We start from the raw sequence: 26,628 nt of genomic DNA on the forward strand, positions 1-26,628 counted from the left end.
TTTGAGAATATTAAGGACACAAAAAACAAGTTCAAAGAGAGGTCATGAAAAATCACTGACAAGAGCAGAAAATCACTATTAGAGTTTCCTGAGGCATCTTATTTAAAAAGACAACATTCTTATATTCAAATTAGTCCAATATAATATCAATACATCATACATTTATAGCTCTAAGAACTTGAATCACTTAGACCAGCTGTCACTTATGAATGACCATTCAATAGCACTTTCATGAGTGTTGCTAGTCATTACCATTTTCATCAGTAACATGAAAGCAGATATGAATCACCAATAGCAACATTTTCTGAGTTATATAAACATAAGTGGGAATCAATCCTGAGTCACGTTAGTCAGTTGAGATATGGCAAACAATGTGACTCTTTGGTAAACAGTCTACTTTAAAAGCAAAACAGAAGAGAATGCACACAAATCTGGAGGAATGAGGAATGGAGAGGTGCAAAAATACCTGTGATGGGGGTTCATATTCTTAGAATGAAGCTGAAAATTGCCACAGCCTGGTGAAACGCTAATAAGCCTTACACCTTTGCTTAGACATGAGGAAGATTCCTTACACTAAAAAACTTAGTGTTCAGTCACTGTAGGTTATAATTTATTTCTCAGGACTGAGGAGTGATTTGATTTCAGTAGATAGGTATCCTAACATAAAGAAAATGTGACTCATAAAGGATTTTTAGACACTGCTAAGAGGTATCGCAGGAAGAGATCCTGGGAGCTCTAACAAGCCACATTAAAATTAGAAATTAGGCAACTTTTTAAGCACGGAGTATGACTGACCACTGAAAAAGAATAAGAAAAAAAAGAGGGACACAATGTGGATTCTTTGCCTCTTGTATTGAGTGCAAGATCATGCACTTTAGATAATGACAAAAATACTTTCAGCTCTAAGATAGAAATGACCAAGAAGGTGAAAGCTCAAAGCAAATCAGTCAATCACAGTCTTTCAATGAGCTGCTGATATGAAAAAAGGCAAACTGCCCTAGAATGTATTCACTCAATTGTTTTCAGTAATAATGGGGAAGTTAGTACAGTACTGGTAAAGCATTGCTAAGACACCACTTCAGTTGTTGTGTATAATTATGAATGCTTGCGTTCAAAATATTAACTTAGGCTGGAGCAGCTGCAGAGAAGGACTACATGGATGATGAGAAGAATATAAAATATGCCATAAAAGAAGTCAGAATAAGCTCCTCTTGTTTAGAGAGAGGATGACTACTGCTATATATAATGGAGTTGTAAAGAAGCTGCTTAAGACAAAGATAATTTTTGTATAAGAACAAAGAGTAGAAACTGGACTCAAATACATTTACGGTAACTTACAACCTTTCTAATCACTAGGCAGATGAAGTATTGAAACAATTTTGCAATAGAAATTTGGGCAATAAAAAGACTTCAGCCAGCTTTAAGTCAAAGCTTAAATCCAGGCATTCAAGCTCCCAAATTGCTGTCGTGGGGATCAGAGACAAATTGTGACGTCCCCTCCTGGGGATGGTTTCTGGGCACCACAGTGCTCAGGTATTAAAACAAGGACAAATGTCCACAAGGTAAAGCTCAAATTCCATGCAAGATATCACAGTGGGAGGGACTCACAGCAAAGACCATATATAAATATTTAGCATTTAGATTTAGCTGGCAAAAAATTAAAAAGCTGGCTATCAAACAAATGTTCTATTGTAACTCACAGGAGTGGGAAGCATTGCTTCAGTCACAAAAGGCAAGTTAGCATTTATTAATAGCATTTCAATTTAAAGTTCTCTGACTCATTTAAATGATGCCGTTTCCTTTCTTATTGCATGTGAAGTGGTACAGTAGTGTTTTACCTAACAGCAGCATTCTATCTGCATATGGTGTTTTCCTTCCAAAATCTGCTTTTTTAAAAAGGTCATTTCATTACATTGGCTTTCTGAAACACTTCAGATCTATTGTTCGTCCTCAGGGCACAAAAAATACAAAATCTGCTTATGAAGAGTCTAAGCCATTTTCCCTTGATTAGAATGATTCTTAAACTACACGCAGCTTCCTCTGCTGCTATCAGTTTTTGTTTCCTTGCACGTCATGGCTGTTCTAATTAGAGTGATAGTTTCTCCTTTTCTAATTCCAAAAACTATAACAGAACTATATACTGAAAAAATGACTCAAGAAATAGCTGCAAGTAAGATGGACTAGGATTTACTGTGAAGAGCAAGTCCTTCTGTGACTAGAATTATTATTAATTTTTTTGTAAAACAAGGCACTTTTGCTCATGTGGTTTGTGAGAACCCATAAAATCAGGCCTACAATTATTTCCCCTGAAAATATTCACTTAATGACATCTCATTTTTACCAGTTCCAAGTTCATGTTTTTTTTCTGGTGCAAATACTCACTGTTAAGAGGTTTTATTTTCTGATAAATAAAGATAACACTATGCTTTTTCCTTTATTAGTAAAGAAAGGAGGAATTTCTTGTCAATTAAAATAGGCAATGAGAATAAACACGAAGCACAATGTCTTGTTTGTACTAGACAGTGATTCATGAATGTGAGTGTTAGTTGAATGAAGTTTTAACACATTTTGATCTATGGATGGGATTTTTAAAATTACAGGCATTGTTTTCTTTGAAGCTATTTATATTTCATTTCACCTATCAAGAAATACATGGGATAAGCACAAAAGCATAATTGTAAATAGGTTACAATAAGTAGGACTCAAGAACCTGGCCCTCTCATCACTGATCAACAGATGCCTCCATTAGAAATTGCAAATTGCAGTTTAAAATTAAATGCTTTTGGAGTCATTCACTGGAGTCTGGAATTCAGCCTTTAAATACACATGGGAAACCATCAAATGTGAGTCAATAACACAATGCATGAAAAGCCACTCGTCCTGGCGAGACTCTTCTGCACCAGCTTCTGAGAAAGTACTTCAGAGTGTTTGCAATAGCACAAATTCCACAGCCAGCGTAAAATCAGACAGTGTTAACAAGAACATTTCCTCCTTTTCTTATCCTTTACCAGTAAGATAATGTTAAATAGAATCGCATTTAATACACTAATTTACTTATTAAATAATAAAGTTCCTCTCTGTAATTTTTAAGCTACACTTTAACCATAGCTGCACTTCAGCTGCTTCTAAGGCTGAGTGAGACTGAGACTGTGAAGTGTTCTGTTTCCCAAACCAGACAATGCCCTGAGTCTCAGAAGGTGAAAAACACGGGTTCAGACCAAGACACTGCAGACGTGCTGCATGAGTTGGGCCTGGCTCCCTGATGGAGCTCTGTCTGGCCTAGCCCATGGAGCCCAGGGTATGGGACATCTCTTTGTCTTAGGGAACTCTCATCCCTGTGCTTTGCCAGCTGTACCAACTGCACAGCAACATTCAGTGCCATCTTCTGAAATGTGTGGTGCATTGGGTAGAGGGCAGATACGATGCAAGACCTGCTGGGAACCCCTGAGGTACTCAGGGGTGGCTCAGGGTGGCAGGTGGCTAGGTATCAATAGCCTTGGGCTTCCACTGATCATAACAGAGCACACCATGCAGATGTGTGAATGTGCATCCTGGCCCAGCTTGTTTTTTTATATCTCTTTAAGGTGACATTTTGTAACTAGGCAGTATCCACCTTCCTAAAGAGAAGGATAGAAAAGATGAGGCACTCAACGCAAACATCAGTAGATCAGTAGATTCTTTTGCAAATAATTTCTCTCAGAGGACAAAATTTTAGATTTCCTTTGTAAGCTTAAAAATCTGTTCTTCAATGATTGCTTTCCACTTAACTAAATCTATGTTGGAACTATTACCAAGATTCCTGAAATAATTTTTCATAAGTTCACAATATCAATCTCCATATTTTACTGGCAAATGATGATGTTATAAAGCTCAGTCATATGAAAAGGGAAGGAAAATAATCAGTTTTAGCACCTTGTAAATGTTTAAGGTAAATATTACTTAAAGGAAAAACAGCACATTCCATTTCTTGTTTGTAGATTTATGCTTTGGATATTAGCTGCAGTAATTTTGTAGAAGGAAGCTCTCTGCTATGGGCCAGAGATACTGTGCCACAAATTTATGTGTATTAAACTTTTAATATTCTCATAATTGATTCAAAGTTGATTGTTAATTTTTTTTTTTCTTTCCCCTGACTATTGCTCACTTCTGACAAATTTTACATATCTCTTGTGAGGACAGTTAAGTCCTTCAAAGGTAGTTTTTCAAGGAACACTCCAATTTGTAATTTTACTTAAACTTTAAATGGTTTATGTGCTAATAAATCAAAATTATCTGTAACAAAATTATTAACATTATGGAGTCTCTCAGTCTCTATTAGCCAATCTGTTCCATCCTTCTGTGTTCACTGAATCTAGCTAACTTTTTTTCCACATGAAGAGACTACAATTTTGTCTTTGAGCGGAGCTGTCCACCAACTCAACTGCTTAGTAGTTGGCCAGCTCTCTAACACACCACTCTGTTGACCCTGAAGAACATGGGCTTGCCTTACCAAGCACAGCTAGTCCAAGAACAAACAATATGACCAATACCAAATTGTGTAGTTGTCCCTGCAGCATTTGCATTCTCAATGCTTCATACGCTTTATGGTCTTACATTATCTGTCAAGTAAAGAAGCCACAAGTTTCAGGGTTTCCTGGTGCTCATTACAACACGGGAGATTTTCATAGAACCATAGAATCATAGAATCACCAAGGTTGGAAAAGACCTAAAAGATCATCCAGTCCAACCGTTCACCTATTACCAGTAGCTCCCACTAAACCATGTCCCTCAACACAACATCCAGTCTTTCCTTGAACACCCCCAGGGTCGGCGACTCCACCACCTCCCTGGGCAGTCCATTCCAGTGCCTGACCACCCTTTCTGAAAAGTAATACTTCCTAATGTCCAGCTTGAATCTCCCCTGCAGTAGCTTGAAACCATTCCTTCTGGTCCTATCACTAATGACACGAGAGAAGAGGCCGACCCCCAGCTCACTACAACCTCCCTTCAGGAAGTTATAGAGAGCAATGAGGTCTCCCCTGAGCCTCCTCTTCTTCAGGCTGAACATTCCCAGCTCCTTCAGCCTCTCCTCATGTGGCCTGTGTTCCAGACCCCTCACCAGCTTTGTTGCCCTCCTTTGAACACATTCCAGGGCCTTAATGTCTTTCTTGCAGTGAAGGGCCCAAAACTGGACACAGTACTCGAGGTGCGGCCTCACTGGTGCTGAGTACAGGGGAACAATCACCTCTATGCTCCTACTGGCAACACTGTTTCTGATGCAAGCCAGGATGCCATTGGCCTTCTTGGCCACCTGGGCACACTGTCGGCTCATGTTCAGCCAAGCATGAATCAATACCCCCAGGTCCATTTCCTCTATGCAGTCCTCCAGCCACACCGCCCCAAGCGTGTAGCGTTGCCTGGGGTTGTTGTGGCCGAAGTGCAGGACCTGGCATTTGGTCTTGTTGAACCTCATCCCGTTGGCTTCATCCCAGCTCTCCAGCCTGTCCAGATCCCTCTGTATGGCCTCACTACCCCAGGCAGATCCACACTTCCAGCCAATTTGGTGTCATCTGCGAATTGACTGATGGTGCACTCGATGCCCTCATCCAGGTCATCAATAAAGATATTGAAGAGGACAGGCCCCAGCACCGACCCCTGGCGAACACCACTCACGACCGGTCGCCAGCTGGACTTAACTCCATTCACCACCACTCTCTGAGCCCGGCCCTCCAGACAGCTCCTTACCCATCCTAGCCTCGGGCTGCCAGCTTCTGCAGGAGAACACTGTGGGAGACAGTGACAAAGGTTTTGCTGAAGTCTAGGTAGACCACATCAACAGCCTTTCCCTCATCCACCAGATGGGTCACTAGATCATAGAAGGAGATCAGGTTGGTCAAACAGGACCTGCCCTTCATGAATCCATGCTGGCTAGGCCTGATCCCCCTGTCATCCCGCACATGCCGCATGATCTCCCTCAAGACAATCCTGTCACTCAACTTCAAATTTCCAATGTGTTGAGGTTTGCAGCTGAGCTACTCACCTTAGTTCCTTCTGAAAGCAGTGGCAAGAAATAATGACTTGGATACAAATCATCTGTCTATTTTAGATGGCCACTGCAGAGTAACATGACAAATGTCCCCAAAATGCCCATTTCTGTCCCCCGTGCAGAAAGGAAGCTAGGGGGAAACAGCTCAGCTGTTTACCACAACCTCCTGTCATAACTAAATATGACAGATGTCTTTCAATATTCCTTAGAAAGAATAGCAGCTAATGTCAGAAAATTAGACCTTCAGAAGTATTTTGTAAGTCAGTGTCAGTCATTAGAAAACAGAGAACTTTAAGGCACATCTGTGTGTGAATGCCTCAGCTCCCAGTCAGTCACCCAAATCCCGTACACAGAAAGTACTGAACGAAGGGATCCTCAGAACAGGATGAGAAGATCCATCTATGAGTAAAATACAGAAGAAAATCCTAAAAAATCCTGGTTTTAAAAATTTAAAGTTGTAATAATTAAGTCTTCCAGAAATATTTATTCAGGATAAAAAAAATGGAAAAGTTACTGAATCTTGCATATACTGCTCAGTAAGAGTATTTCAGCAGAGCAAATAAATGTTTATTTGGACCGTGCTAAGCAAAAAGTTACTTCAGATTATCACACATTTGATAAATTCTTCAGTACAAATATAAATTTCATATTCATGCTAAATCTTCAGCCAAACTTCAATTAGAAGCTAGCATGCATCTCTTTCATAATCCCAGAGAAAACTGCAGCTAAAGCAACTTTCTTCTGCGTAGTACATCCAAGTTTATTTTGGTTGGACTCTGGCAAATTATGACTGAAGGTTTTTAAATAGTTCATTACATCTTTGCTCTCATAAGCAAATATTTTGACAGAGCTGCCTGAATGATTGAATTATGACTACTGTGTGTTCACCAGTCCCTCTGATACTACTTATTACATGTTCAGTGATAAATTTAAGTAGGTAGTTAACAAGGAAGAGTCTAAATCAAGACCTTTATTATGCAATCTAGTATAGTTTCATTTCTAGAGAGAAAATAATGTTTTTTTTATATGTGCTGAGCAAGCAGATGGAATATCTCAACAGATCCACCATTCATATAAAAATTAAAAATTTAAGTTTAATCTTTCTAAAAATTAAGACTTGCAGAATAAAACAACTTTTAGTTTTTTCATTTTTTTTTTTTTACTCTAGACCTCATTAACACTTATATTCTTCATCTTAACAGCTATTTCTGTCAGTATTTATTGATTCAATCTTCTGATAATTACCTCATCTTTTCAGCATGTCACAGGACATCAAGATGACTATGATGCCATGCGACTGGAGTATGACTCTAATGTCACAACATATTTGTGTCACTTTTTTGTCCAGAAACAAGCATATAACAAATCTCAATGTTCAAAAAGCAAAAAGCTGACTTTATTAATAAACTCCTACTTTTAAAAGATTCATTATTTCCATTAATGCTGGCAAAGTAGCATTGCCAAGTAATTATTTAAACAGTTTTAAATAAAGTAGAACACAACTAGAGTGCTTAGACCATGTTCCCAAAACACCACAAGATCTTTCAACATTCAGCTATTTAACTTGATATGATTAGAAAAAAAAACCACAAACCATTCTCAAATACCTGCAAAATATCTTTATCTTCGCACAAGAGACCCAATGTCACATTTGTGTATTGCCCCTATTTCTCCTAACATTTGTTTCCTGCAGGCATTCGACAGCTCAGGGTTGAGTTTATGAAGAAAAATGCTTCGGTTATAGGCTGCTCTAGATTTTAATAACTGCCTTATCTTTCCTAATGGGGGCAGGATTACAGTATGTTGATTCGCTCGACAAATGTTTCTTAAATACCATTCTTTGTGGGCTGTAACATTGTGAAAGACAAAACTGTTGTGTATAATTTTTTGTCTCAAAGCTTGCTTTGTGAGGCCTTTTTGGTGATAAAACTCTAGCTCACAATTGTGAATTATCTAGGGGGAAGTGGTGGGTATCACAGTACTTCTGCTTGTGATTGTAAAGAAACAGGAGTGGGACAAGCAGCCTTTTTTGGGGGTGCGGCTTGAAGGAGCTGACCACTGCAAAAGGCAATAATGCTTGTGCACGATGATGAAGGCACCATGCTGCCTACCTGCTGGCCTACCTGTTGGGCCAGGGATGTCACACTAACAGAGAGAAAAAAGAAGAAGAAAAAAAAAAAAAACTGAGAAACCCGAGGGTATAAAAGGCTCTCGCTAAACTAAGGACTTTGGAGAAGAAATACCAAAGAAACCTTTGATGGAGGAATTCCCTGAGGGGAAGAAACCTCTTTGGAAGAACCCCCAGAGGCCTGCTTGCTGCAAAGCTTCCTGGCTTTCTCCCATCCCCAGCACTGACAAGTTCCTGAGATCAACAGATGCACTAAGAATCATGCTGGACCCATGGTGGTGACTATATTTCTTGCTTTCTACAAAGACTCCTTGCTTCTATTTCCTATCTCTTTTCTATTGCCTGTCTTCCCTTCCCCATCTACCTAAGGAAGAAAGATTTGTAACAAACAGGTTGGGCTACCATATAACCCATTCTGTCTTAATCTTGTTGTCGGGTATACATATATTAAATGAACCTCCTCTCTCTCCTATAAATTGGATAAAGTTATTGTTTTAAGTTAAAGATCATCATTTCTTTTACAAGCAAAAGTCAGTTTTCATATGAGAGGATTCTAAGAGTTCGACAAAACATTTAAAAACAATCAGTAGGTAAATTAACAAAATGTGAACACATTTTATTACAAAAACAAAGTTTTTTTTTTTTGTCCTTTCAATAACTTTACAAAATAAGGTGCCTGGATTGACACAGGAACAGGAATAATGGATTTTGTTCAGTAATAAAATCCAGCTGAGCAGAACTGAGAAACAGCCCTGTCTCAAGGAGTAAGGATTTCATGTCAGAGCCTGCTTTTTCTTCCAGGTGATTTTGTAGCAAGGACAATTGGACTGAACTCAATGTAGAACCAACTCAGACTCTTGCAAGGTGATATTCATTTACGAACAAGTGCCTTTTGGTAATTTTTACTTCAATCTATGCTCAAAATTTTCAACTTCTGCAATGTACTGCAACATTACTGTGTCAGTAAACTCTTGTTCTGTTGTGACAAACTATGAGAATGACCTTGTGCCAATGTAAAGGTATAATGTTTTGCCTCATGTGCAAGTTTGTAAATGACACAGAACTTGTAGGACCTTCTGACATGCCAAAGTTGTGCTGCCATCCAGAAGGACCTCAGCAGACAGGAGAGGTGGGCTGATGCAGCCTTGTAAAGTTCATCAAGGAGAAGCACAGAGTCCTGCCCTTGTGAAGGAACCTCAGCACCAGGACATGCTGGGAGCACTCACACAGAAAGTAGTTCTGCAAAAAAGAAACTGGGGGTGTTGTTGGACACCAAGCTGAACATGAGCCAGAGTGTGCCCTTGCCACATTAGACAAAGTACTGCCAGCAGATTAAGGATGTGATGCTTCCCATCTACTCAGCACTAGTGAGGCACATCTGAAGTGCTGTGTTCAATTCTAGACTCTCCAGTACAGGAAAGACACAGACAGAGTCCAGTGAAAGACCATGAAGATGATGAAGAAATTGGAGCACCTCTTCTGCAAGGAAGGCTGAGAGAGCTGGACCAGCTCTCCCTGGAGAATGGAAGGCACAGGGGAATCCCCTGTACCACCTGAAGGGAGGATGCAAAGAGGACAGAGCCAGGCTTCTTTCAATGGCTTGCAGTGCCAGGACAAGAGGTGATAGACACAAACTAGAACATGAAGGTTCCATGTGAACACCAGGAAGCACTGCTGTGCTGTGCAGTGACAGATCACTGACACAGCTGTCTGGAGGCTGTGGGCCTCCTCCACTGAGATGTCCAGAAGCTGCCTGGCTGTGCCAATGCATACCCTTCCCCGGGTGTCCCTGCTGGGGCTGAATTGGGCCAGATGGATCCTGAGCTCCCTGCCAGTATCAGCCACTCCATGATTCCCCATGAATCTGACAATTACCTCCTCTCTCTAAAGCCAACACAACCAGAAGTGGCTGAGTGGGAACAGCTCTGATTGCTTTTCCATTTGCTCTGTGCAGCACGTGATCTGAGAGGCAGCCCTGCTCCCATGCTTACTTCAGCAGCAAGGGCTGAGTAGTTTTATTCATTTCATGTACTTTAGCATCTGATAAAAATACAGCTGTACCAATCATCGCCTACAGTTAATAATTCCCTTTTATTAGTTTATTCTTAATATCGTGTTATTCTTTTTACAAGACCTACAGCAGATTTTTATTGTAATACTGTTTGTATCTGTGAAAACATACAAAAAGTTATCAGTCATAGTCACAACAAAAGATAAGCAAACCACAAAATCAACTGCTACAATAGGTGATGATCAGGAGCTTTGCACAAGACTCTTAAAATCCATTTTCCTGTAAGCCTCATCAACTCCACTTCCAAATAAAACATGTTGGCAGATATGAGGAAAGCATTCTGATGACAACATTTGTTTGCCATAATATGCCAGAAATTAGTTTACAAACTTGTCTTTAAAATTACAGAAATAACCATTTCCCCATATCATCTCACATTTACAAGAGGCTTCAATGCATCTTAATTGATGAAGTCCAAGAACCCCGTAATTTCAGTGTGAATACGTGATCACTTCCCAATAAACACAAAATATAGGGAAAATAATAGTCCTGGCACAACAGGGGAGTCAGGAAAGGGGACTCCAGCTGATTATAGCAACACAACACATGACAGCCAGGCATCACAGAAAGGGGCATGGGACAAGAAGTAACACAGACAAGACATGTTAGCAGAGTGATGCTCATGCAGCCACAGGAATACTTGCTAGATAAATTCTTGAGGCATAGTCACACAGAATGCTGTTTTAAGATGGCCCTAAATTTCTCAATGATGGCCTTTTCCCACTACTTTACTACAGCTACTTCTCTGTTATTAAGAATTGCCATCGAACTTCAACCCATCAATCCAGCTGAACATAGGTCTCAAAGCAATGACAATGTATTTTAGATTGCCATAAGCACTTACAGGCTCAAGCTAGCCTGGAAATGTCATTTTTCTGAGGTCATTCATGAAAGCAGGCAAGCTGATTTGATCTCTAAGATTCAGAGGCCTGAATATTACCTACACTGAGGGTTAGGTGTGGTTCAACTGTTGGGAGATGCACAGGACTCCTCAGCTTTACCTTTGTCCCAGCCCAGGAACTCTGAACATCTTTCACCTTCACAAAATTTTCCCATGCGGTCACTACTCCAGCCTTTCTCATTTTTCTGGTGCTAAGTTTGACATGTAAGGGCTGATAATACAGAAATTAACTGGAGCTTGTCAACACACAAATTGATGTGCAGTGTGGGAGATCTCCAAAAGACAGACATCTCTCTTCAGGTGATACTGAAATTGCAGGATTCTTAGTCACTGCTGTTAAGTTAATGGAGATAAAGCCACAAGTGCCATCATATGTGCAGTTGTGTTTTTGTTGTTGTTGTTGTTTGTTTGTTTTTAAAAGAAATTCAGAACATGGTGATTCATAGCATTCAAAATGCAGCAATTGAAGATGGTATAAGAAGTTAGGAGGAAATAAGGAGAAAGAATTATGTATGTAAAAATGGGTGCATGAATGTATACATATCTAAAAAAAAAATTATGTTATTAATGGGACCTAAAATTTGTACATTCTGAAAAGCATTAGTTACAATTCTCTATAGGTATTATAATAGATAAAAATCACCAGCCTGTCAGATTATTTTTAAGGCAATCCATACCTTTCCATGATCAGAATTCTCTTAAGGATGTGGGGCAGCCCAAAAACTGATTACTTCACAAAGTTTTATGTTGGTTTTTTACTACCTGCATTTTATTAAAAACTAAAATGCAATAAAAAAATCCTATTAAAATTCAATGATCCTCTAAATTCTTCCCTTACCATTCTCTAGCCGTCTCAGGGGAGAAAAACAGATGTATGTAAGACCTGAAAAACCATTACTACTGACTAAATGTACTTGCTGAATTGGACCAGCCTCAACATATTAGCAATTTACTTTTGGCTATGTAAAACTGTCTTTAAAGGCATTGCCTTGTTTAAAAAGTACAGATGCCCATTTAAAAGCACTACTGGGCTGTAAAATTTCCCTCTGCCTCCACTGCAGTGTCCACCTATCTCCCCATTTGCAAAGCATTAAGTGATACTTGTAGTGTTAAATTCCACCTGCACTCACAAATATAAACAGTGTTACATGTATCACATTTTAGATAGACTCATTCTCCTTTTCTAGCTTGGCCACTTTGACCAGGTCATTGCTAATAAGAGCTGCAGGTATATTTGTGAGGTTAAAAGCTTGAATTATTTTATTGTCATCTTCATAATGCTTCAAGGAAGTTTGAAATAAATCATGGAGCAGACACCATAATTCAATTTTATGTATGTTAAATTGCAGAATTACTCAGGGCTTCTCAGCAGATTAGGTAAATTGGATTTTGATGTCCAAGAAGCAGGGCTGAGCTACTGCTGCCATGGCAGGGAATTGACAAGTACAAGAGTGCTTCAGAAATGGATGATGGTGTTCAGATGATAGAACTGGGTTGCACTACACCCAGACTAGGACAATTTAAGTGTTTTCTGCAGAAACTGCCTTTCTGGCTATCCTGATCCTCCACTCATGGGGTATTACTTCAGCCTCAGTCAGGTACATGTAGGGAATCTTCCCCTTCAGCAGGGAGACAGTTCCTTGTCAGGTGAGCAGCATTTACTGCTTTTGCCATGGTAGCATAAATATGTTGAGTTAATAAAGCTGAAAACTTTTTTTTTTTTTTTTTTTTTTTTTTTAAGAAACAGTCAACTTTTGGACATAAGTACATTTATAAAGTAATCAAATATCTTGGTAGACAAACTTTGAAAGTTTCATTATGGCTTTTCTACATACTCTTGGCAGAGGAGAGTACCATAAAATTAAACTCAAATGTAAACTTTCTTGACCAATGTCAGCAAAGCACTAACTTACTATTTAATTGACTGTTAACAAATTCTCCAAGATAAGACTACTATACAGATATTTTATCTTCCTGTTAATTAGTAATTACGCATTGGCAGGGAAAACGGTGTTTCTTTCCAATTATTCCAGAACTTAGTGATTATTTAAACTTTGCTAATTAGCAGCAGAGGGCTGGTACAACTTCTGGGCAAATTGTATTTGATAATCCCTATTAAAATATACATGGCAGTAGTTGACTTGTAACAAACTGGAAAAAAAAAGTGGCAGTTCAAAGGGTATTAGATACAGCACAAGGCAAATAGGGGCCTATTAAAACTTCCCCAACTGTTCTAATGAGAATGCCAAGGGTCATTTCTTCCTAGTTTACCATCTGTTTGGTTTCTGGCAAGTATCTTCAGTGCGAAGGGAGGGTCTGGGAGCCCATTTGGCTTGTCACAAAGTAAACCAGGGATCCACAGCAATTTCAGCAAGTCACAGAAGTGCACTTCAAGAGCAGTTTGTACGTATGTAACTGAAAACTTTTTCTCAAGAACTGGCATTTGCTGATTATTCCTTACTTTTTAAAGCTGCAGATAAGCAAAGAGAGGCAAAGACTGAGCAGGAGGGAGCAGCTTGGTAGGCTCACCTAACAAGAAAAATCCAACAGTTGGTCTTTTTCTATCTCAGAATGTTAGCAGGGGATATTTTCTTTTATCTGTCAAAATTTGAAAGCAAAACATTACCCCAGACCCAACAGTGTTTGAGCATGAACTGATGCCAAAACCAAGCCTCCAGAGGCTCAAAACCACGCGCCAGGTGCAGGAGTAGAGGGAGAGTATGGGCACCTCCGACACCTTCAGTGCTTGCTCTGGATCCATGCACCACTGGCACAGCCACCACACATCCCGATGCCCTCTTGGACACAGCAGTGCAAGTGCCCTTCAGCCACCCAGGCACCACACTGCCCTTCTTTCTCCAGGGATGAAATCAGCAACACTGTTGATGATCCCACCTGTCCTGTGAACTAAATCACAGAGATTCTTCAGCCAAAAATCTTAAAGGGCTTTTGGTTTTGGTCTGCAATGCAAATGTACATAACCAAAATACCAGTTAGAGGATTAGGATTAGGCTGCTTTAATCCTGTCAAAAGGCAACAGAGTAATTTAGAAGAAAAAGAGCATAAGATAGAATGTAATGGCAAGAAATTATTTCTGATGATTGTTCTTCCCAGGCATTCTTCTAGGAAATTTATTGCTCAACATACTTTAAGGAATATTTGTAACTCTTGCAAATCAAAACAAAACAAGAAAAAAATTCCAGAGACTCAAGGTATTACTTACAGAATTTGTGATGAACTTTATAATACAGAAGCAAGGAATTGCAAAGCAGGAAAAATTATAAGATAATCTTTTAAAGAATGATCTTTCATATGCTATTTTTGTTTGTTTGTTTCCTAGCACATGGAATTCTCTTCTTCAGGCCCTGAAATGTTTCCAGATAATATCACTCTCATAGACTCTTATGAAGTAGCCCGCAGAATTAAACAAAACCTAAAATTCATCAGCAGTTTATGACCTCGGTTTAGATAGGAGACATCTGTTTTAAAAGGTAGTAACTTATTGTATAAGCTTATGCAGAAAATAAGCCCAAATCTTTCCGTTAGCCAATTAGGCCCGTCGCAACACTTTTCAAAGCAGGGAGAGCTCGGAATCCACTGTCTCTACCACAAAACAGAGAACCTGTATATGGTCTATAGGCCCTTTTAAATTTAGCTTAAAAGGTTAATGTAAATATGACTGCTATTATGAAATTACTTGTTTATTCTACACTTATTAAAATGTAAACATCAGTGTAATGATTAATTATGATTTCACATAAAATTAGATTTATATTTTGGCTTAGCTACACAGGCTTACATTTTCTGTAATGAGGACAGATTCAGGTTCTCAGTTGAGCGATTATGCTGTAATCTCCTTTAGCAGAAGAAATGATATTGTGCTCCCTGCTTTCAAGAGCATATAGTTTTGGAGGAACCCAGCTGCATTCTTGCACTTATCCAAGTTAGATCGCTCTACCCGCCCCCAGCACCACTGAGCCTTAATCTCATTTGCAAGCCACCATTCTCATCAAAACTGACCACTGCATTTGGAGCTTCCCAACATCTTTTTAATTGCTGCTCTTTCCTACTTTTCTGTGATATTTTTGCAAGAGGTCTGGCAGTGACCATATGTACATCCCAGCCATGTGGGAGAGTAGTCTTGGTGGGCTGATAAGTGCCCAGTGCAGCTACCACATGTCCCATGCAGTAGAAAAGAGGCAGAACACCAGCAAGGGACCTCAGACTCGAAAAAAAAGAAGAGAAGAGAGCACAGGAGTGGAGAGACCATCCAAAACATGTCTCATGGAAAGTTGGGGTGTGAATGATGTCAAGAGTATCGGTGACGATATGGCTTAAAAAAGATGGAGATGATGAGCAGGAATGAAGCCTTAAGGGCAACAGTTAAGGACGTGGTAATGAGTCCCAGATACGCACACACCCCACTGATCAGGACATAAGAGTGGAAATGATACCAGAGAGATGTCATTTTGGATATTTATTTTATCAAAGGGACCATACACAGATAGGAATACTGTTCTTAGAAGTTAGATTTAAGGATCATTTCTTCGCTAAAAATCATCACAGCTTGGCTGGTGAGGTTTCCAGTATGTATTTATGCTTTATCCTGGTTCCACTTTCAGCTTTACAGTTTTAGTTTTACCACTGTCTGAACCCAGATAATGGTTTAGCTTTGGACAAAAGATGAATAATTAAGACAACTTTTAAGTTCCATCCCCCAAAAGCTGACTCATTTCCCCCTAGAAGAGTTGTTAGAAAGTTTCCCAAATAAATATTTCAGGAAATTTCATGTTAGTATAATCCTCCAGAGGAAGCCAGGAAGTATTTATTTGGCTACATAATATATAACGAAAAAGAAAAAAATTCCCAACCTTTATAACTAAACCTGCTAGTATTAACATTTTATCATTTTTCTTCAAAGGTTCTTGATGTGGTTAACTGCGTTAACTGAGATTGATTGCGTCTCCATTAAGTGAATTCCTAAATAAGGTGATTAAAAGATAATTGCAGCTACTTGTGGGAAAAAAAGGACAGATCTGTGTATGTTGGGAAGACTGAAATATGATGATAATCTCATGTGACCTCCTGAGTAACGTGGACAGAAGTATGTCAGTACTATTTTTGCAATGGAAAAAAAAATATTCTTCCTTACACTGTAAGCAGCTACTATCAACCCTATTTCAGAATATTGCTATCCTTGTACTTTTAAAGGCCCATCTTAGCCCACCCACCAACTCTATGCTAAGCCCTATAAGTTCTTCGCTTCTGATTTCTGAATCTTATACAGTTCTCAGCTTTAGGAAAAAAAAATCATTTCCAGCAAGCTGAATCTAACCTGAACATCACAATCACTTGCTGGAAAGGAGGAGCAGCTTCTTCGCTAATTAGAAATGATGACACAACAGATGGATCTAGGCTTTCTTGAAAAAGTACTCTTTGTTTGTGTCAGAAAAGGAAACAATGCCACTCCTACCTATTAGTATATTCAACTATTTGTTACATGTGGTGGAGACTACTCTCTCTTTCTACTACAAATTGTAGATTTTAAAATATTGTAAACTTTTGAACTACCAAATGATTTTAAATGCAGATCATATGTGTGTTAAATGTTCTTTGGAAGAGGCCAGCCTTCTCAGCTCTCACTGCAGAGTGCAGTTTTCCATGCTGGGAGCCATCAGTACATCATGCATTGAACATGCATAGAAATTTAAATTCAAAAGCTGTTGCCATCTTTCCTTCACTGTTTATTTCTTACTGTGACTGCAAAGACACACACAAGAGCATAAGCTCTTCTGAAACCTTCAAATCATTTTTTTTCAATATATATGTTAAGCATAGAAGCTAGTGAAAAAAAAATTGTGATTTTTATTTAAAATGCTGCATTCACAGGGGCAGAGCCCTTCCCAAGCTATTCCTCACAGTTTTAAATAATGTGCTACTTGTAACGTGAGCTCACTTACTTCACACTATTTCATTTACAAGAAAGCATACATCTGATGTATGACATTCAGGCCCTAGGAAGTTTTATATGAATTGTTACAAAGAAAATTACAATGAAGGATTATCACTACTGGATATCACTAAAGTATCATCCAGATAAGAAGACCAAAGTGGAAGGTGAAAACGTGCAGACTAGATCTATTAGTGTCGCCTTCCTCCTTCAGCACAGATGATAACAGCTCTGTGAGGCTAATAAAAACAACCTGTCGTCTACAGAATATATAGTGGCAAATAACTTGCAGAAATTCAGAAAAGAGTTTGCAAAGCAGTTATCCTTAATGCAGCTGGCCTGGCTTCTGCCACTGAACAGAATCTGAAGTGTATAATTGTTCTTGTACTATAACTATTTTTCCCATATAGAAAATATTCGATTATAGAGAATACATTGTCAGCATTCTGGTTTTAAGGAAGACATTATTGTTAAGTGAGTGGAAAAAGTAGACTAACATTAAGCTGAATCAGTTTTTCAGTTCAATAATTAGACACTTGGAAGCAAATGTGTAAGTTTATACCAAAAGTCACTCCATTTAGAAATGACTGTTTTGAACACAACAACTGCTGAAATTTTCTCTCTTAAAATTATCATAATTTGGTCAGTACCAGAGTTGAACAAAGATGGAGAATGTAGAGGAAGAAATCCAAATAAAAGTGCTTAAAAGTCACCTTGGAGCCTCATTTCATTGACTATAGCTGACTTCCATGTATTCTTGGTTATTGAGTCTAAATTAACTTGTGTCAGTAATTGCGTTGTTATTGATATCCTCTGGAGGATCAGTTATTCCTTAGCTTTGGCTGCAGATCATGAATTACTTCAGACTTACCAAATCCAAAAGCACTGGAACCACCAACACTCTGGGAAGCCTGAACACTGGTAGAAGTGTAGAGCCCAGTCACCAGTAAGCCATCAAAGAAGGTACTTGTCGAAATAGTCACTGAAATGAGAGAAATAAAATACGTGTAATTATTTACTAGTATTTTAAATCTTACTATGAGGAGACTCTTGTCGTTTAATTAGATACTGGCTACACTTTTCATACAGCAAATTTGCCTATTTCTCCCAATACTTATGACACTTCAGTGACTTTAAATTGGCTTTCCTATGTAATTTTCCCAAACAACTTGCTCAGCATTCAAGCTGCGAGTGCCAAATTTCAGTATGCACTTTTGCAACTTCCTCAGGGTTTACTTAAAGAAAATTGACTGTTTTAGAGGTAAATGACAAGCATTTATTGGTGCTTGAGTCAGCTTCTGTTCCTAAATGAATCATAAGTCATGTACCAGTAATCATCTACAGTGGGAATCAGGCACAAATTGAGCACTGCAACAGCGTCTGAATATCTGAAGAGTAGTGGTGGCCGTCTCTGTTGGGGAAGCTCCCTTTGCTAGCAGCAAAAACTATAAGATAAGCTAAATATAACATAGAGACTAAGTGCACAATAAGTTAGTAAAACATCATTGTAATATATGGATTATAAGCAATTGTCAAGACATTATAGTAAAAGCAATTAAATTGGATTGGCTTGTTACTGATATTGTTATCAAACATTATGGTATTGAATGCATAAGTTATTTGAGAAGCTGAGTGATTATAAATTATATGCATTTAAATAACTCATGAGCGTATTTCAAAGAAATTTTTACATAGTAACAGTAAAGTAATAATCCAAATAACATCTACAGGTAACAACAGATATTCCTTGTTAAAACTGAGAGTGCTTTCAATACCTATTTATTTCTTGTAAACACTAATTCTCACATTTTTATTTTGCTATCTTTCATATCACATAGCTGTACACATACTACCAGCTTCAGTAGTTCTATCCTGGAAATATCTGAATTATTAAGTGACAGATTTTTCCAAAATATAAAGGCAATATTCTCTATGATCAGAATGACTTCACTGACTTCCCTTAGCAGCACACAACCTTTTTCGCATTGTAATAATCTCCTGTCCATAATTACCTATCATGTTTTTTACATTCTATCTACCTCTAAATTGAAAATCAGAACAAGGAATATTTACAAAAAATATGGATTGGGTAGCTTTACATTTACATACATTTTCTTCTCTTTTTCTCCTGCCATTTGTCTATGTAAATTAATCATTTTCTACATTATCTGTTATAAATCTTGACCCATATTTATTTAAATATGGATAAACTGCATTGCCAATCTAAGGCTTATTGTATGTGATTTTTTTTTGTTAAACTATATAAATTAGCAAGGACAAAGAATATGCGAGGAGATTCACACAAAAACATTTCCCTCATGAAGAAGTGTCCCATAACTTGGAGTCATGTATACCAAAGATGCATCAAGACCCTATTTGCTATCGTGGTTCTGCTTGCATACTTTAATCCTTTCTTTTTCTCTTTTTTCTCTTAACACTTAGAGATAAGTGCTTGACAGGATCTCTGATGAACTCCAACCTCTCTCTGCATCATATTCCCCCTCCTCATACTGCTCTGTGCTCTGGTGCATCACACACTGGTGACTGGATGAGGAATTGACCCACAGTGCTGTTTGTTTGAACGTTTGCATTCAAACAGCAATGAAATACACGCAGCAGTGAAACTTTTTCTTGGCCCAAACACTCATCCAGGGTTTCATCCAAGCAACATGTTGGCTTAAATTTACTACTACATATCCACAGAACACACTAACATTAATGGTAGCTTAATTTGTTCTGAGCAGAAGAACAATATATACCACACTCAATTTATTCTTTAACTCTTTATATTTAATTACTTTCCTTCTTTTTATTATTTGATGGTATACTGAATAATTCTCAAATCCTCTTGCTGCCATGACTCCAAATTTCAGTGTTTTATTATATTATATATTTCCCCTGAAAGCAGATAGCAGCTTCAGAGCAATATGGTCAATTTTTTTACAGAGTCGTCTCTTCTAAGGTATATGTTAAATGAGCAGCAAAAGCAATTAGACTTTTAGAAAATAAAAGAAGTATTATGGAGGGAAGAAGAAAATCAAGCAAGCAAACAATGAATTCTTCCTTTCTTTGATGATGAAGTGGTGAATAGCGCAGAATATTCTCTTTCCCTTGTGCTTTTAAAGCAACAAAAAGACAAAACATATGTTGAAAAAATATGCCTGTGCATTATTTCTGAAGACTTGGCAAAACAGTCAGCAAAAAGCATTCATAGAAGGGCACTGGGCCAGTACTTTGCTGCCATTTTGTTTCCCCATGGGGAAGCATCTTATTCTTTTCAGAATAGGATATAATGCAAAACCCTACTGGGAACAGGTGACCAGTTTCTCTCTGGGAAAGAAGTGATATTTTACAATGCCTGTATTTGATTTTGGACATATTCATGTGATTGTCAGCCCTCATTTTACATGAGCGTGTAATAAGTCAATTTTTATTGTTGAAAAATTTCCAACACAGTATGGCTCCCTCATTAAGCCTCTGGGAAACCACACAATGCCTATAGCACATTTTTTAAAAACAGAGCACTAGGCTGTTATTATACACGTGTCATACATTTCAGAATAATTTCATAGTTCCTCAAGAAGAAAAAAATTAATCTTGACAATCTCAATGATGATTTTTTTTTCTATCCAGTGGTGAAATACATCAGGTTCCCATAAAATGAAAGAAAGCACACACGGTGCCAAGCGCTAATGACCAAGAGCAGCAAAGTTGTGCTAACGCACAGCCCAGCAACAGGACTGCAGTTTTATGTCAGGAGTAGGGCTTGACTGAGAGCTCTCTCTTTCCCCTTTCAAGATGAATAGAAATATTCATGTGAGATCTCCTCTACCAGGAGTTATTTCTGCCTGTACCCCAGCTCACACCGCATGCAGTTGATGCCAAACATCTGGTGCTTTGGAAGCAAGGAGCAATGACAGTGCTCACCTGGACCTTGGGCAACATCTGGAAGGGCAACATCTGGAGGAGCACCAGACTCTGGGTGCACAGTGGGCAGGAGAGGACTGGCACAGCCAGTTACCCACCCAGCAGCACCTGTAGGCACACAGCTTCAGCAGTCCCAAACAAGTCTCTAGAAGCAGCACTGTGAAATGGCTGCCCTCAGATAACCAGTGATGGAGACTGAGAATATCTTCCTGTGAATGATGTTCTCAAGGCTCAGATCAGGCAACAGCATACTGCGAATATTGGAGGTGGTACTGGTAACTCCTACTTTAACAGTTACCCAATATTCTCAGTCATAAGGCTCTATTTTCAGATCCTGAGATCTTTGCCAATTTTATCCTTCTGAGCTTTTTTGTTTTGTTTTGTTTTTAAATAATAATCATTTTTAACGGTGTCTGCCTCATACCAATTTAATGATTTGAAGAAGAAACTTCAGTCAAAACACTTCATTCATTTCTGAGACGAGTTTAGAGAAACAGGTTGTGTAACCCCAGCTGAAAAAATTGCAGTGTCCTTCACTTCCATCAGCTCCTTCTCCTCAAAGCTGGGAACTGACATGTTGAAAGGGTATGGCCTCGGTGCAAGAGCTGTCGTCCAAGTTAGGACAAATTTTACACATAGGGCAAAATTCAGAGTTCACCTATACTCAACAGAGGCACTTTCATTTTTAACATCTAAATATTTCTGGAAATTCTATCCTCATTAGAACTCTCAGAACACTTTCTGATTTGAGTGCTGATTAACAGATGCTGGAAAAAAAAATCTGTGAAAGATCTTTCAACCTGGCAACCCTGCCTTGTTGGAGCAGGAGAGCTTCCTGGAGCTTTCAGCTCCAGCCATGTTTTGATCTTGGAAGTTTCTTAGTGTTTTAAAGCAGAAAGTGATGTCTGCTGGTTGGAAAGAAAGTGGGAAAGGGAGGGATCTTAACCAAAAATCTAAACCTTCTAATGAGAAGATACCAATTCAACAGGATCTCACACTTCAAAAAGCTGGAAAATGTGCAAAATGTCTCAAGATTGAAGTTGCCTCCAAAGTTTGACCAACACTATCCTCAGTAACTTTAAGTCAGGAAACACAAAAGCAGATCTGAGAGCAGGAGGACAATGCATGAACTGGGAAGGGGATGGTGGTGACACTGGGATCAGTGCAGACAATAAGGGAAGACTTTGGAGAAGTACTGAGAAGTGATGGGTAAGAGGGGACCATGACTGAACAATGCAGCACAGAGAAGGTGAAAGAAAGGAGTAGATGGGATCTGTAACTGTGGCCTAGGAACACCAGTGGAGAAGTTCAGTACTGGGGACTCACACGTGACTCAGGGAAGAGATATCTGCTGCTCCACCTCCTGAATCAGATGAACATTGCTTGAATAAAAAGGGTCTGCCCCAGAGGGCCACGGGCATGGCCCCAATCTGATGGAGTTCAAGGAGTGTTTGGATAAAAACCCCAGACATAGGGTTTGAATTTTGGGTGGTCCCACGTGCATCCAGGAGTTGGACTCGATGATCCTCATGCGCCGCTTTGAACTTCAGATATTTACGATTCTAATGATGGATAAAAAATGCTCCAGTCCATGAATCACGTGGTTAGAAATGCATGGTGGATGATTTCAGTTTATTTTACAAAAGCTGAGAAAACAGCTCCATGAAAACAGCAGTATTTCAGGAGAAATACCACAGAAATATCCGCCAGTGCTCCCATGCCCTGGCCTCCTTTCTGCACAATGGCTGCAGCCTTACAGCCTTTACAGAGAATGCTATTTCTGAGAGTAGCGAGGGCCCCTGCCCAGCTTCCTACCCACGCACACACTGTAGGTGACTGCTGAACACAGCCCCCAAATGCTCTGTACATACACACTGCTGTGCTATCCTTGAGGCACACAGACCAGCCAAGCGAGTGTGCAGGCCTGGTCCTGCCTCTGGGCAGCAGCAGGTGGTACTTCACTGGGGAGAGGAAGCAATGCAGCCCCTTCTCTCTGCAGACTCCTCACTTCCCATGGCTGGCTCCTGCCAAGCATGTGCTTGGTGCCCTGTGGGACGGCAGCAGCAGTGCCAGAGGCAATGCCATGGGCTGACATGGCTCTGAAAGCAGCCAGGGGAAGGGGAGTGGAAGAGAGGCTGCTGCACCACAGGTGGAGGGAGCAGCACAGCAGGAGAAACAAAGCAGGGTTTGAAATGCCATCATTTTCAGCTATGTCTAAGAAGCGCTGGCTATGAGGAACATCATGTTTGCTGCCTTTTCAGTGTCACATGCTACATAATATATAGTACTACTGAAATCTATTAATCTGTATAAGCAATTGCATACTTGCCTTCTGTTCACTTCAGGGACCAAGTGTCTGTTTTAAGATGTGGCTGTATTTTGATAGATATTCTAAATACTTGAAATACTGACAAGGTATCTAAACTATAAAGGCGGAAGAACTGCTAGATGGACAAACGGGGTCATCCCAGAAGACACATGGTGCTGATTAGTTGTACTGAATTTCACTGGTCTCTGACATTGGCTAAATGCCACTTGAGAGGGCTGATATATACAGAAATTCTACTGAATTTGCAGCTCCTGTTGATGACAATCACCAAGTTTAAAAAGGAATAGATGTACAATGCAGATATGACACACGAAACAGCACAGGTGAAGATTTAACAGAGTTCAAACGTGGATTTTAAAAAGACAAGAATATTTGTAGCCCCCTATATTGCTTATGAGAGTGAAGTCATACAGACTTTGCTACATGATGTATAAGACCAATTTTCTAGTCCATGAAGAAAATAGAAAACAAGCTTTCTATGAGAAATGGGATCACGGCAAACAACATGCTTCCCAAAATGAGACCTTCCTGCGTGAAAGCAAGGAGAATGTTCTTACAAAGGTCAAAAGTATTTTCCTCTAATACTGTAATATTACATCACTGTATACGTAGGCCAGGTTGGAAACTTTCCTCTTAGACAATAAATGACTTATTTTGAAGCCCTTCGTTTTGTTGTTGTTGTAGTTTTGTTTTGTTTTTTTTCAAAAAATACATCTGTCTCTATGTAATGTGAGTCAGGTGTGGCATGGTTCTGTTCAGAGAGGCTGCTCATCCTTCATGATGCCACAGCTTTCACAGTGACTACAAAAGAAAATGACATCAAATCCAGCAAAAGCTGCCAATGCCACAATGCATGTAGAACCAAGCAGAGCTTGACGCCTCCGCAGCAGTTGGCAGTGGGAAAGCAACCCGAGGGCATATAACCACTCTATCTCACGCACTTGCATACAGACACTGATTCACTTGAAGAGCTCAGAAGACAAAGAACAAGCTCCTGTGCAAATTGGAGGATTCACTGATGAGAACAGAGGAGACTCCAACCTCCAAATCTCATTTCTAATGTTGGCAGATCCAACATTTACCTAAACTCTACCCATGGCACCGCTGTAGGCACTTAGGTACATGGCATGCCAGAAGGGTGACAGCAGGCACACCAAATGTAATGCACCTTCTCCGGACAGCACTCCTAAGCAACACCTCTCTGCCTAGCATTTAGCAACAGAAATGCTAAGATGAGGCCTTACCAGGGCAGAGTAGAGGAGGAGGATCACCTCCCTCACCCTGCTGGACACGCTCTTCTTAATGCACCCCAGAATGCCATTGGCCTTTTTGGCCACGAGGGCACACTGCTGGCTCATGGCTGACCTGTCGTCCACCAGGACGCCCCGGTATCTCTCTCAGAGCTCCCCTCCAGCAGCTCATCCCCCAGCCTCTATTGGTGCATGCAATTTTTCCTCCCTAGGTGTAAGACCCTACACTTGCTTGTGTTGAACCTCATCCGGTTTCTTACTGCCCAGCTCTCCAGCCTGTCCAGGTCTCGCTGAATGGCAGCACAGCCTTCAGGCGTGTCAGCCAATCCTCCCAACTTCGTATCATCAGCAAACTTGCTGAGGGTGGCCATTATCCCCTCATCAAGGTCATTGATGAAGATGTTGAACAATTCTATGATGCTGTGAGTCCTTTGATACCAAGCACAGGCCCAAGTGTAAATCCATCCCAACACGTAGTACTGCCTTAGAGGGCACAGATAACACTGAGCCCAGATCCTTAAAATACCAGACCGCCCTCTGAAATGTCAATTACAGATGAAATTGCTCAAAAGAAGAGAATGAGCTCGGATGCTTATCTAAAGGCACAATGCTCAGACACTGCAGTGACAAGCAATCTATGGATACTCAGAGTTTTCGAGGTGTGCATTCCAAACAGTGTGCTGATAAAGGCATTTGTAAATAAACAGTGGAGTGTACACTGTCATAAGAATTAAGAATCTTTATGCAGCTAATTCCACTCAGAACTGTATTAGTAGAAATGAAGGAATTAAATAAATTGACAGTGACAGATATGTTGGTATCAAACTAAGCTTTATTCAACAGAAATACTTTAAAAGAAACCCAAATCCAATTACTCAGTTATGCAGAAATTTCAAATACAAATGCCAGATAGACACCTAAGGACACTGTGAATCACAGAGCTCCACCCCATCCAGCAAAAGCAAAAGCAGAAAAGCCATGGGATTCTTACTCACACTGGTTATGATTTTCCCTGTGAAGGTGGGAGAAAGTAAAAAAGACATTTTTGCATGGTGAAATGCACAAACATAGGTGAGTGACAGAACTTGTACAACTGAAAATGCTTTCATTTATATAATGGTTTTCTAGAGCCCCCAGCAGCACAGTGAGGTTACAGCAGAAGCCCAGTGAACCTTCCTTGAAAGTGACAGCAAACTGAGCAGCACCTCTAATATGTGATGATTCATCAATGGCTCCACTTACCAACAGGGCTGGGGAGGAGGGAAGTAAATTGCACTGCTTTTGCACCTTATTCTAGACAGCTTAACATCAGAACTGGTATTGCTTTGCATTACTATGCTGGTTTCAATGGTTCTTCCTAATATTCCATCAAACTTCCTTCTCACAGTTTCTTCCCTAAATTGGTAATAAGCAACAGAGAACTGAAAATAGATTGCAGATGTGTGGCAAGATGTCAGTAACATGATATAGGGAGACATCATTTGTCAACAATGCACAGAGAAGCCTATCAGCCCAGTGAAAGAACCATTTGCAGAGACACCACTAATAGCATATTTTTGAATGTTCCTAGCAAGACAGTACTAATGACACCAGCAGCAATATGAGCAAAGTTTATTCTTATATTCCTAAACTACAAAGAATTGGTCAAATTCTTTAAAGCGTCTGAGATGCTTCAGAGCCCGCATTTCTCCAGGAGTGAAGAGTCCAATGCTGAGACCTGTCAACAGCCACAGGTGTCCAAACAGGTGAGTCCAAAATCAGACAGAAGAGCCTGAGTTCTCATGCACCAAAATCCCTCACTTAAATTTCTGTCACAATAAATACCTGAAGATCTGTTTCTGACTATATCCAAAGCCACCAGAAACGTGGCCAGGCTGAGCAGCGAGGTGCTTCATTCCAGCTGGCATGGAAAAAGCAAACACACCAGCACAGCCCAGAGAGCTGACAGGAGGGATCAGGCCGGCCGCTGCCAGAGCAGCCTGTTTCCTAGCCAGCAGATGGGTAATTAAGGCTCTCATTTAGGAAAGAGGATTCAAATTGGAATTTA

The 26,628-nt window shown here is 39.7% G+C and overlaps 1 protein-coding gene across 2 annotated transcripts in view; it reads right to left on the minus strand.

Moving 5' to 3' along the window:
• The window catches only part of RELN (reelin), a 271,996-nt gene that overhangs the window by 210,175 nt on the left and 35,193 nt on the right, over positions 1-26,628 (minus strand). For both annotated transcript variants that reach the window (XM_085216903.1, XM_085216905.1), the window contains exon 2: positions 17,947-18,057. In XM_085216903.1, coding sequence (XP_085073029.1) covers positions 17,947-18,057 — 111 coding nt within the window. The remainder of the gene's footprint in view (positions 1-17,946; positions 18,058-26,628) is intronic.

Source organism: Meleagris gallopavo, chromosome 1 (assembly GCF_905368555.1).
Source record: "Meleagris gallopavo chromosome 1, MGAL_WU_HG_1.1, whole genome shotgun sequence".
In the NCBI taxonomy this organism is placed as follows: Eukaryota; Metazoa; Chordata; class Aves; order Galliformes; family Phasianidae; genus Meleagris; species Meleagris gallopavo.